The 13526-nt window shown below is 40.3% G+C and overlaps 2 protein-coding genes across 4 annotated transcripts in view; one reads left to right on the top strand and one right to left on the bottom strand.

The window, feature by feature from the left end:
- The window catches only part of AREL1 (apoptosis resistant E3 ubiquitin protein ligase 1), a 43978-nt gene extending 35437 nt beyond the window's left edge, over positions 1-8541 (bottom strand). For all 3 annotated transcript variants that reach the window (XM_008060184.2, XM_008060186.2, XM_008060183.2), the window contains exon 1: positions 8427-8541. The gene's annotated coding sequence lies outside the window, so the exon portion shown is untranslated. The remainder of the gene's footprint in view (positions 1-8426) is intronic.
- A 102-nt stretch (positions 8542-8643) lies between these two features.
- Positions 8644-13526, top strand: part of FCF1 (FCF1, rRNA-processing protein) — an 18212-nt gene continuing 13329 nt past the window's right edge. Inside the window, exons 1-4 of the mRNA XM_008060187.2 lie at positions 8644-8693; positions 8953-9020; positions 10701-10772; positions 12037-12185. Coding sequence (XP_008058378.1) covers positions 8691-8693; positions 8953-9020; positions 10701-10772; positions 12037-12185 — 292 coding nt within the window. The 5' untranslated portion in view covers positions 8644-8690. The remainder of the gene's footprint in view (positions 8694-8952; positions 9021-10700; positions 10773-12036; positions 12186-13526) is intronic.

The following is a 13526-nucleotide window of genomic DNA, read 5'->3' on the forward strand; positions in this document are numbered from 1 at the left end:
CTGATTTTTTGATTTATTGTAGAGATGAGGTCTCGCTGCCCAGGTGGGTCCCGAACCCGCGGGCTCAGGCAATCCACTCACCTCAGCCTCCCAAAGGCGCGGGATTACAGGCTGAGCCACCAAGCCCGGCTAAGATTTTCTTTTTTTCTTTTTTTTTGGCGTCAAAGTCTCACTCTGGCACCCAGGCTATTGTGCAGTGGCCTACTCATGGCTACCACAGTCTTAACCTGCTGGGTTCAGGCAATCCTTCTGCCTCAGTCTTCCAAGTAGCTGGAGCGACAGGCACATGCCACCATACTCAGCTAAAATTTTTTTATGTATTGTAGAGACGAGGTCACACCAAGTAGCCCAGGCTAGTCTTAAACCCCTGGGCTCAGGCAATCCTCTCGCCTCCATCTCCCAAAGTGCTGGGATTACAGGTATGAGCCATCGCATCTGGCAATTTTGTTCTAGAAGTTTATCTAAATGTTTCACAAGAGGAAATCTCTCAGCAAATTTTTAACAAGATTTTTTTAAACTCCTGCATTCCCTTTATCTCATAATTAGTTATTCTGTTTTACTATCCCTTTTCTCTATCAATTCAATATCCCACATTACCATGCACTATTTAAGTTTTAGTCTACTTCAGAATATGAAAAGATTTTTATCTTTTAACAGTTTCTCCCCTCTTCAATCTAATAAATAGCATGTTTACATTTAGTCAAGATTTTAGTCCCTCATTTCTCAAACAGACACAAAACCTCTGCACCTCTGATGCTGGTACTTAAAATAACTAAATTCCATAACCCACAACATGTACCTCAAGGTTAAGCCAAGGGCAATAAACTACTTACCCTTTGGGTTTTATTTTTTCTTTTTTAAAATTTATTTATTTATTATAAAGATGAGGGGTACAATTTAGGGTTAGGTATACAAACACTGATCATGCAGATACCCTTGTTGATGAGGTATGCTCCTCTATCCCCTAGCAGTTTCTCTCAACTGCCAGTCCCACCCCGCTTTCTGGTTTTAAAGAGAAACTTTCATAAGGTCATTCTCACCTGACTGAATCACACTAACATGTGAGAACACTGGAGAAAGTTATCTAATAATCACTCACAGGTTAAATTAAAATTAGGCATATAAAGGTTAAGCTGACCAAAACAAAAGTAGTTCTACATTTCTTAATTCAATTTGAATTTTATCTATTGCACCATTCTTTTTAAAACAAGTCAGAGTTCTTTAGATTCAAAATGAAATTAATACATAGTATATACAAAGGCAGGGCTTAGATCCAACTGGCCCCTGGAATATTTGCCATTCACTCTCAGCACAGTTCAGAGAGAGCAGGAAAAGGGGATTCAAAGCTAATTTAAGTACAACAGGGAAAACAAGAAATGACAATTTACCACTGCTCATTTTATAACCCCACAGGGAGAAAAACAAAATGGAAAACTGGCTCATCTATGTCCTGTCCCAATCTTTAACCTACATCTAGAAAATATCAGCTTCAATTTACTATCTTCCCCCTCCTGATGTGTTTTCTACATATAAAACTGACTCGACTGTGCCTGCTCCACAGGGGCACATTGGACAGGCCCCATGTTCCCACTCGATGGCCGCTTTTATGCTTAGGTGACCTTGGACCACTGAATCTTGGCTATAACAGGAAGATTTTAAAGCTAATTCTCTGAATCTGACAAGCCGTCTCCCTCGATAAGTCTAGGAAGTTGTTATTTCATTAACTGTGCATGAAGTGGCAGGCAGACGGCCAGATCTGCAGCCCAGTTGGGTGAACTGGAATGGTCACACATATACTTGAAAGCTAACAAAATATCTGCCTCTACTACCAGCCATTACTTTCAATTCTATTCCTATTTTTAAGAAAAATAAATGACTTCTAAAATTGAAAGGAAAAGCCACCTTTAATGAGCATTTTACAATTCTTTAAGAGTCCCAGAAGAAAAACTCAACTGGCCACAGAAATGACAGCCTAAGATGGCTCAATTCGAAGGAGAAATTCAACACCTACTTATTTAAAACAAAATTTCTGTTGATCTGATAATCAATATTATCAAACAGGATTATTAATTTCTTCAAATGCATATTAAGATCATACCATATGCCAAGCAATATGCCGGACCCCAAGGATTCCAAAATGAATAAAATAGAACCTGACCCCATAGAAACAGAGTTTAGCAAAGACAGACAAGCAAATAATTATGGAGTTATAGTTCTATGTGGTAAAATCTATGAGAGGAGCATGTGAAGATGAGCACCTTAATCAGGACCAGCTCTTAGCTTTTAGGCCCTCAGGAAACTCCACATCACCTTCCTGGGAGCAAAGCCAACTCTTCCACACAGTTACTAAAGGTTTGGGAGTGAAGGAATACAAAACACTACCTATGCAATATTATTTATTCTCATGGTCGGTGACTTTCACTCTTCAGCACTGCTCAGAAGGGATTAGTGGACCACATACACAGCATAGAAAAAGCACTCATTGGAAACCCCAACCTACTTATCAAAATTACACATGGTCCAACTGGAATGTGGTATTCTGGATCGGGTCCTGGGACAGAAAAAGGAAATTAGTGGAAAAACTTGTGAAATTCAAATAAAGTCTATAGTTTAATGATAGTGTTGTACCAGTGTTAATTTCTTAGAAGTGACAAATGTGCCATGGCTATGTAAGAAGTTAACATTAGGAGAATCTGGGTGTAACCAAAAACCATTTATAGCCATAAAACTATTGAAATAAATAAATAAACAAAATGAAGGTAGCTCACCCACAAATTTAAAAAAATACAATTAACAGATGTTGAATAAGCTCTAGAAAGCATGATGCAGATTCTTCAACCATTCAAGGTAACAAAAATTCATATAAAATTATATGGTACAGTTCAATGGACAAATGAACATTCTATACTATCTATGCAACTTTTCTATAAATTTAATATTATTATATAAGAAATGTTTTAAATTACACATACATATTTCCCCACATCACATTCTTACTCCCCCTTAAGAATCCTGATCATGCCTCCCTAATCATTGCCCCAATTCAGGTAATGCTGGCCTAAAACTTTTGAAAACCTTTTCAACCCTTCTATAAACCATTTGTACAGCCCAGCTGGGTTTCCTTCTTCACCAAGACATGAAAACGAGATCATTTGAGACGTTTTACCTGCTCCCACTTCCTAATAGCTTCCCCACATATCCCGGGAGTATCCTTGGATTTGAACTTCCCAAAGTAGACAAGAGAGGGATTAAAATAATGTGGCTGGATCTCCAGATAAAAGCAAGGGGCACTACAGAAAACGAACCTTGTACATTACTAGATAACCTTTATCTGACCTCCGGCCAAAGAGTATAATAAACAGAAAATGCTGGCTGGGTATGGTGGCTCACACATGTAATCCTCACACTTTGGGAAACTGAGGCAGGAGGATTGCTTGAGGCCAGGAATTTGCGACCAGTCTGGTCAACATAAGGAGACAAAAGAAAAAAAAAGTAGTGTGTGTATATGTGTGTATACACACTTATATACATACCATTGAACACTACACAGCCATAAAAAAAGAATGAATGATGCATTTTACAGTAACTTGTGTGGAATTGTAGACCACCATACTAAGTGAAGTAAACACAGGAATGGAAAAACAAATAATGCATGTTCTCACATATGAGTGGGAGCTAAGCTAAGGGTCTGCAAAGCATATAGAATGGTATAATGGACACTGGAGACTCAAAAGGGGAAGGTGGGAGGGAATGACAAATCACCTACTAGGTGCAATGTACGCCAGTGGGATTAATAGGTACACTTAAAGCCCAGACCACTTCACCACTATACATCCATGTAACCAAAAACCGTTTGTAGCCATAAAACTATTGAAATAAATAAATAAATAAAATGAAGGTAGCTCACCCAGAAATTTAAAAAAATACAATTAACAGATGTTGAGTAAGCTCTAGAAAGCATGATGCAGATTCTTCAACTATTCAAGGCAACAAAAATTCATATAAAATTATATGGTACAGTTCAACTGACAAATGACAAAATGCGTATCTAACATGACTGTTAAGTTACTAATAACTAAATGAGTATTCATCTCTCTATTAAATCCTATCCTGTAGATTCGTCTTCAACAGTCCCATCATGAAAACATCATCATGGTGCTACACCACCATACCAAGGGCTCAGGCAAGCATACATGCATACACACACACACACACACACACACACACACCACACACACCACTAAAAGGTTAAAAACCTCAAGTTTGAAAACTACTACATAAAAAAATTAGTGAAAGCTAAACAGAATCCTTCGAAGGAAAAGAAATTAAAAAAAAACACCCAAAATCGAAACCTAAGCTTAAAGCCACTTAAAAGGTAAAATTATTTGGGGGGGGACCCCAAAATCACAATATTTATTAAAAATAATTAAAAATTATTTATTCTTACATGTTTAAACTTCAGTCTTTCAAAATATTGTTTGATGCAATATACCTATCAAAATGCTTCTTCCTCCAATGCTCAAAACACTTTTTGAACTTGACAATTTTGATGCCTTTTAGTGCTTCTGCCATTTTTTTGCTTCACCTCTTCCATGTTAGTAAAAAGTTTCCCTTTGAGGATTTTTTTCATCTAGGGCAACAAAAACAAGTCTCTCAGGTGAGATCGTGTGAATAGGGAAGGGTGGGGCATGGGGGCCATGCCATTTTTGGTCAAAAACTGCTGAACGCTCAGCACAGTGTGGGCAGGTGCACTGTCAGGGTGGAAGAACAGTTATCTGTTCGCCACAGCTTGGGTCATTTCTTCTTCGGTAAATCATGATGCAATCTTCTCAAAACTTCCAGATAAGAACTTTGGTTGACCGCTTGATCTGGAGGAACAAATTCTGAGTGTACTATAAGAGGCCCGCCCTCAAAAAAAAGGAACAAATTCTGAGTGTACTATAAGAGGCCCGCCCTCAAAAAAAGATAATTCAGGGTTTTTTTGGGTCCCCTCTTATATGCTTGAATGCATTAAGGTCAGACAATCTGATCTGTTACATGCTATGTTAATAGTATCAAACAAATATTACACAACAGTATTTTGACCTAGACCACGTCTAGAAACACCAACAGGTGGAGTAATTCCTCTAAAATAGGTATTTCCTTTTTTTTTTTTTTTTTTTGAGTTGGAGTCTCACTCTGTCACCCAGACTGGAGTGCAGTAGCCGCTCCCGGCCACCGCAGCCTCCACCTGCTGGGCTCTGGCGATCCTTCCGCCTCAGCCTTCCAAGTAGCTGGAACTACAGGCGCGCACTACCACTCCCAGCTAATTTTTGATTTATTGTGGAGATGAGGTCTCACAAAGTTGCCCAGGCGGGTCTCGAACCCACGGGCTCAGGCAATTCACTCACCTCAGCCTCCCAAAGCGTAGGATTACAGGCTGAGCCACAGAGCACAGCTTATAATAGGTATTTCAACTCACATACTTGATTTAACCACCAACCACCATTTATCTGTTCCCAAGTCTTTCTCCAATACAGAACTGTGGCCTTGAAAAATAGCCAGCACATTGCCTAGGACAAAATGGGCCACCAACCAATGCTTTCTGAATGAACAAACATGAAGCAGCCTCCACCTCTGAGGTATCCTTACAAACTTAACTCAGAATTGAACCCCAGGGAGCAGACCATGCTATATACCATGCTACCACATTCAGAAGGCAACCAAGTTAACTGGAAAATATTAGCAGCAACTAATGTTTGCTGGAAACAATGTCATAAGGCATAAAAATACATGTAAAAACTGTAACTTAAAAATGGAGAAAATAAGCCAGACTCGGTGGCTCAGCCTGTAATCCCGCGTCTTTGGGAGGCTGAGGTGAGTGGATTGCCTGAGCCCGCGGGTTCGAGACCCGCCTGGGCAGCGAGACCTCATCTCTACAATAAATCAAAAAATCGGCCCGGCGTGGTAGTGCATGCCTGTAATTCCGGCTACTCGGAAGGCTAAGGCGGAAGGATCACAGGAGTCCAGCAGGTCAAGGCTGCGGTGGACGGAAGTGGCCACTGCACTCCAGTCTGGGTGACAGAGTGAGACTCCAACTCAAAAAAAAAAAAAAAATGGAGAAAATATTTCTAAATTAATTTTTTTCCCCTTCATGGCCACAAAATTGAATCTACCTATCTACCTATACTTTCTAACATTAAAATACAAGATGTTCTTTAAGGAGTCTTTCACTATCCATGATAATTTTACAAAGAAATTTGTTACCAGCTTAAATGAGTAAGTTAGACCAATTAGTGAATGGAATGAAGTTCAAGCCCAATTACATGTTCAAACTGCAGGTCCAATGCCTCAAGCAATTTTGTTTCTCTTCAAGACTGAAGAAAAATACAAAACAACTTCCTTGACTGCTGAGAAGGACTAAAATCATTTCTTTTCCTCACAAGTATGTGTCCAAAAGCAATTACGTTATGCTTCTCAAATCAACACCACCGCCCCACTTCCCATCCCCATCCAAGAATGCTATAGAGTAGCTGAGTAATGTCAGGCTATAAGAATCTTAGTTTGTGATAAATTTACAATGTAACAAAAACATACTTTTCTAAGTATGTTCTCATCCCCCATGGTGCTCCTACACTAATTTAGCTCCTATCAACTATTAACAATCAAGGAAAGCAGAAAATTCTCAGAACAGAAATTACAAACTGCTTTTTTAAAAAAAGTGTTATTGTTCATTGATTCCAAATTTCAAGGTACAAATTACCAGAAGAGTGTTTTTCTGTCAGTGCCTGAATTTAAATGCAAATTACCGTTTAATCATATGCAATTTTCCCTCTGAACCTACATATAATACTAATCAGTCTTCAAATGTTTAAGAAGAATAACTGACCATGTTTATTTTAAAGCTTACTGCCTAATCACCAGGATGCGCATCAAAAAAGTGGTCACTGTTAGTATCACCCATGAATGACAACTTGGCAGAGACAATCTTTCTCAAAAAGATTGAAAACATCTAGTGACCTCAAATAGGGTAAAGCAGGAGGCACACACAGTATCTGTAGATACTTCAACAGCAAAACAATTTCAACATCAAAAATTGAGAGACTACAGATATGTGAACTACAAAGCTATCTAATGCATCCAAGCCTAAAATAGATGGAAGTAGGGAAACACTATGTCTACACCCAAATCAACACAAGAAATCACTCTGCAATTGGTCTGCTCAAGATCTAAAAACTTAATAACGTTTTTGAAGTTTATGAACACATTCAAGTTCCAGTGCAACTATATTAAAACATAATTGCATAAAATTACAGTTCTCCCACATACTCTTAAATTGGAAGGCATGCAAAGATATTAGAAAACACTCTGTGGTAGTGTGGTTTACACTCTTCTGGGGATTTCACGTTTTAACTATGAATAGACAACATAAGTCCTGATAACATCACCCTTAAACAGGTACTATTATGATTAACTCCATTTTATAGATGAAGAAACTGAGGCACAGACTATCTTGCCCAGTGTCACACAGCTAGTACGAGGTAGAGCAGGCGACCCCATCAGTCAGACTCCAAAGTTCATGTTAATCAATACATGTTTCATAGTTAGGGTTATACATGGTCACTTTTTTTTTTTAAACACAATAAAAACTTTGTGGCTTCCCAACACTAGGATAACATCATGCAATAAGCACAAGCTTTGGGATTCAACAGATCCCTGAACAAAGTCTGGGCCTCAGCTTTCCTATATGAAAAATGAGAGTACTTAAGTTATTGGAATGGTCAAAGAAAGTAACGTGAATAAAGTGCCAATCAAGTGCAGCAGACAGGAGAGTTCTTAACCTGAAGCTTTAAAGACATCTAGAGGGTAACACGGATGGGCTTCAGAGTCCAGGAGTCTCATAAATTGTATGACAAATTGGATGCGTGAGCCCATTTTTTAAAGCGTTGTTCCTGGCTTTCCACACACTTTCAAGAGGTGATCTTCAGAAAGTTAAGAATCTCTGCAGTCCACAGCAGATACTCAAAGAAATGGAAGCTATCTTTCCCTCCTGTTCTTACAAATTCTCCCTTTTTCCCTAAGGACGACACACCGAAGCTTAACAATGAATGTCTGTTGTTTCCCACTGTTTTCCTGGCTTGGTAAGTAGCAACGCATGCAAGCTTTGCCCCTGTTTTCTAGCGATGGTCTAAGGAGGCCCTCAAGCGTCCCACCCCTCTCTTCTCCGAGATGAACACACGGTCTACACCTGCAAAAAACCGCTGGAGAGCCAGAGCCTCGGGCCAGACGGCGGAGACCGGACCCCAGCGCTGCTGGATGAGGAGAAAATGCTCCCAACAGTACTGGCAGCCTGGGTGCCCGCCCCCACCCCCACTCCCTCCTCCCACTCCCTGGACTCAGGAGCAGGCAGGTCTCCCGGCTCTGCCTGGGCTGGAGAGAAATGTTACCCGAATCGGGGTCGCTGGGCTGCAGGGCGGCGAAGGCCCAGTCCTGCTGTCTCGGGAGGCGGCGGCGACACCCGGCAGGACACCGGTCTCACCTCCACGAGACACCCGGTGTCAGGCTCCACCCGGCCTGGAACCCGGCTCCAGGCTGTTCGGGTTCCCACAGTGGCATCCGCTTCCGGACGAGCCTTTGCCGGAAGAGGCGCTGGATGACGTAAAAGTGCCGCGCCGTTGGTGATTCCGGAAGAAACCGAGTGCGGAGGGAGCATGGTGAGAGGAGCGTCCGCTGAGGGACGTGGTCGGACCATCTTCTTGGCGGGGACGGGGGAAGGCAGCCCGTGGGCAAATGTCCCCTACATTCCCCTGTTTATGCTTATTCTGGCCTTAGCTCTTTAACTTCCCCGAGCCGCGCATTTAGGGAGGGGGAGAGGGGCTGGATATTTTGAGGGAAGAAGGGAAGAGAAACGAAAAGACGTAAAAAGATGCAATATGCTTCCAACTTTTTTAACTCTAAAATTTATGTTTCAAGGGGAAACAAAAGAAAACGCGGAAGTATGCGACCATGAAGCGAATGCTTAGTCTCAGAGACCAGAGACTGTGAGTGTCCGGAGTCAACTGGCTTCTTAAACTGTCCAGAAATACAGTCATACTCGTGAGGGGACACCTAGTAAACGTTTTGTTGCTATTTTGTTTCTATTTACAATATTGTTTCGTCTCAAGCCGGGCTCGGTGGCTCAGCCTGTAATCCCAGCACTTTGGGAGGCCGAGGTGAGTGGATTGCCTGAGCCCGCGGGGTTCGAGACCCGCCTGGGCAGCGAGACCTCATCTCTACAATAAATCAAAAAATCAGCCGGGCGTGGTAGCGCGCGCCTGTAGTTCCAGCTACTTGGAAGGCTGAGGCGGAAGGATCGCTGGAGCCCAGCAGGGTGAGACTCCAACTCAAAAAATAAAACATAAAAAATATTGTTTCGTCTCGGGTTTATGTAGCATGGTATGGTAGTTTAGTGTGTGACAGTCGTTTAGCTGCTGAGCGATTATGCTGGCAAAAGCCATGGGGATAAGTGTTCACTTTTTCCATCGTTATTATATGCTTTGTCTACCATAGTGCATTTAAACCTCATGGCAGTTCTGTGAGGTAGGGATGATTACCCTTCTGTTCTTACTGCTACATTCCCCAGGAAAAAGTTTGTTGTTGTTTAAAGATGCTGGGGGCAGAGACCCTTTTTGTCTTTTCTCCAGTGCATGCCACTCAAATGTTTTTGAAAGAGATAATGAGAAAACTCCCAGATAGCTTCATTTTATGAATCTTGTGGGAGTCCACATCACTGTGGAAGAAGAAAGTGGAGTGATATTCCCTATTATAAAGAGACTTTAAAGAGCTTCCCCACTTCAGTGAATAATAGACATAGCTACTAAATAAGGACTAATTGGGTGCAGTGGCTCACACCTATAATCCCAGCACTTTGGGAGGCCCAGGTGAGAGGATTGCCTGAGCCCGCAGGTTCGAGACCAACCTGGGCAACTTGGCAAGATCTCTTCTCTACAATAAATCAAAACATTAGCTGGGCATGGTGGTGCATGTCTGTAGTTCCAGCTACTTGGAAGGCTGAGCCCAGCAGGTCAAGGCTGCAGTGACCGGGAGTGTGCTACTGCCCTCCAGCCTGGTTGACAGAGTGAGACTCTTAACTCAAAATAAATAAATAAAATAAATGAATACAGACTGATCCTCTATGTTTAAGGATTTAAGAACAAGAGAATGGTCATTAGAGCTTCAGAATTAATTCTTCACAGCCTTTATTGTGGATGTATTTTATAACTTTTAGGAATGACATCCCATTAATAACATTTTCTTTCTAGTTAGGGACTACGTTGTGTATAAGTGTTTTCACAAGGAGCAGCCTTCTTTTCCCTCTACTGCAAAAGGATCTGGGTCTTTAGAAGATAACAATTAGACTATTTGCCCACTGCTTGGAAGTGAATTTTGATCCTTGGTATGAGAGATTCTCAGAAAGAAATGATACTATAATCAACTTCTATTTACCCATTAACAATTTTTATGCATTATTGACATTACTAATTAATTATGATACTTTCAGACTACTTCCTACTACAGTTATTTCCTCAAAAAGTGTGTGCTGATATTAGCATAAAGAATTTACGAAGTAGGATTTCCTCCGTAGACAAAAAAAAAAAAAAGGAACTTTGAATTTTTGAATGAGATTATAACTGCTGTGTTTTTTCCCTCTCCCTTGGATTTAACGTACTTTTCTTTCCTAGTAAAGAAAAGGATAGATTAAAGCCTAAAAAGAAAGAAAAGAAAGATCCCAGCACACTAAAGGAAAGAGAAGTGTAAGTAATCAAAAACTTCTTTATTTTAAAACTAGAAAAGACATTCTGAAAGCTTAGACCTTTTAGAAATCTAGGCTTTCCCTGAGCTGGTTTGCTCAATCATTTGTTAGTAAATCTGGAACAAGCCAGACTCAGTGGCTCAGCCTGTAATCCCGCGCTTTGGGAGGCCAAGGTGAGTGGATTGCCTGAGCCCGTGAGTTCGAGACCCACCTGGGCAACTTGGCAAGACCTCATCTATACAATATATCAAAAATTAGCCTGGTGTGGTAGTGCGCGCCTGTAGTTCCAGCTACTTGGAAGGCTGAGGCGGAAGGACCGCCAGAGCCCAGCAGGTCGAGGCTGCGGTGGCCGGGAGCAGCCCCTGCACTCCAGTCTGGGTGACAGAGTAAGACTCCAACTAAAAAAAAAAAATCTGGAACAACTATGCAAATGAAAGTAATCTTAGAGATGAACATATACCAATTCCAATGGTTTGAAGGATTTTTTATTTTTTTTTAATTTCACAAAGCGGTGAGAGTTTCCCCAAAATTTTGGAGATACAATGTAGGGTTATTGAATTTTTTTACACCAAGTATCTTTTAAAAGAAATAATTGCTGTTGTTTAACACACTAGCATTTTATTAAAAAGATACTATATCACCAAAAAAATAGTAAGGATATATGTTCAGAATAAAGATCATTTTAAAAAAAATAAAAACATTTAACTTTATGAAAGCATCACTAAATTTCCCGTATTTTTCTCATTTTGCCCTGGGTTAGTAATGGCTATATCATCACAGGTGGATACTAGTCCATAGTCTAGTATTCAGAATCACTGTCATATTCAACCCAGAAGCCTTAGGCTCTTCGATGAGCTACAGGCCCTACTGTAGTATTTATTCTTGACACTGGACAAACTTTTCTGCTGTATCACATTCCATACAACAACTAGGATCCCATGAAAATGGCCAACTTGCTGTAGTAGCACTCTAATCATGATGCCTGTATTCTACCTCCCTGTGCCCATGGGTATTGTTTCTACACCTGCTAGAGAAGAGCTGAGTTGGATAATTGCTTTTTTTATTGTTGGCAGTGAAGAATGCTAATGGACTTGAGATTAGGATATGTTACCTTCTGCCTTGCCTTCTTTTATGGAATTTATTTCCAATGAACCAGGGGAAAACAGTTTAATCTATAGTAAATCATCCCAAGGAGAGACTTCTTTTTTTGTTTTTGTTGATACCAAAGTATCTGTGTAATTTGTGTTCCTTTTTTTTCCCTTCAGCCCCCAACACCCTTCCTGCTTATTCTTCCAGTATAATACACAGTTGGGTCCACCTTACCACATCCTTGTTGATACCAACTTTATCAACTTTTCCATTAAAGCCAAACTGGACTTAGTGCAGTCAATGATGGACTGTCTGTATGCCAAGTGTGAGTATCAGACTTTTACATTTCTGTGACATTTGTACAGAATAATCGTGTTTATACAAATACATGAAAAACGGAAGGTGGAGTTCTAGTTAACTGAATTGCTGGCCATTTAATTTGCAGTGGTCACCACAGCAATGACCGTTTTCAGTGAATTGAAATATAATGTAAACTTGATTAGGGAACATAGGAGAGGGATTTCCTGTTTTAGAATTTGGGTTTTTTTAATTCTGGATAAGTGAAAAATCTGTTATTATTTTTCAGTGTATACTTTTACATAAATGAGTCTGTGTTCTTCATTCTACTGCAGTATTGGAAAGCTAATAAGACATTCTGCCTTTTATTATTTTTTTTTTTGATTATTTTTTTTTTTTTTGACATTCTGCCTTTTATGATCACAGAACCAGAAGTTGGATGATGGTCAATTCCTGAGTTGATTCAATTTGGTATTTTTTGTGCCACGGAGGAGCTGAGATGGTTCATTTACACTTAGCTATGCAGTTTACCACCAATAGATTTATGAACAGATTTCCCTTGTGAATTCGAGTATCCCTTCCTTCAAATGATCTTTCTTCACAACTATGAATAGGAAAAAGACAGTTTAGGCCATGGATGAGGAAATAATTTTCTCATAGTAAAATCTGTTCCATTTGTGATAGGCTTAGAGTCATATATTTTCCAGTCAACCAGTTAGAGGTACAAATAAAAATTAGATGTACACTTTGCCCTAAAAAATAAATGATTAAGTCAAAATTTGCACCTCCCTTTTTAATTTTTAAAATGTAATAACTTTTAGAGTGATGGTAATATAAATATTGCTTATTGATTTATTAATGCTAGTAAGATGAGAAGATGGAGGTGAGGGATGTGTGAATGGTACGAGAGAGACAATTTTTTAAGTGCCTATAATTATAAATGTAAAGCCAGGCACAGTGGCTCACATTTGTAATCCCAGCACTTTGGGAGGCCAAGGCGGGACGATTGCTTGAGCTCAGGAGTTCAAGATCAGCCTGGGCAACAGAGCCAGACCTTGTTGCTACAAAAAATCAAAACCATTAGCCAGGCATGGTGGTGCATGCCTGGAGTCCCAGCTACCCTGGAGGCTAAGGTGAAAAGATCGCCTGAGCCCGAGAGGTCAAGGCTGCAGTAAGCTGAGATTGTACCACTGTACTCCAGCCTGGGCAATAGAGTGAGCCCCAACTCAATAAATAAATAAATATGTAAATGTAACAATGACTGCATATGCTTATTAGGTGTATACGTTTATTAAGAAATGAAGTTAGCCAGGCTCGGTGGCTCAGTCTGTAATCCCGCGCCTTGGGAGGCTGAGGTGAGTGGATTGCC

The sequence above is a fragment of the Carlito syrichta genome, unplaced genomic scaffold, assembly GCF_000164805.1.
Source record: "Carlito syrichta isolate Samal-C Ts95f unplaced genomic scaffold, Tarsius_syrichta-2.0.1 Scaffold304554, whole genome shotgun sequence".
In the NCBI taxonomy this organism is placed as follows: domain Eukaryota; kingdom Metazoa; phylum Chordata; class Mammalia; order Primates; family Tarsiidae; genus Carlito; species Carlito syrichta.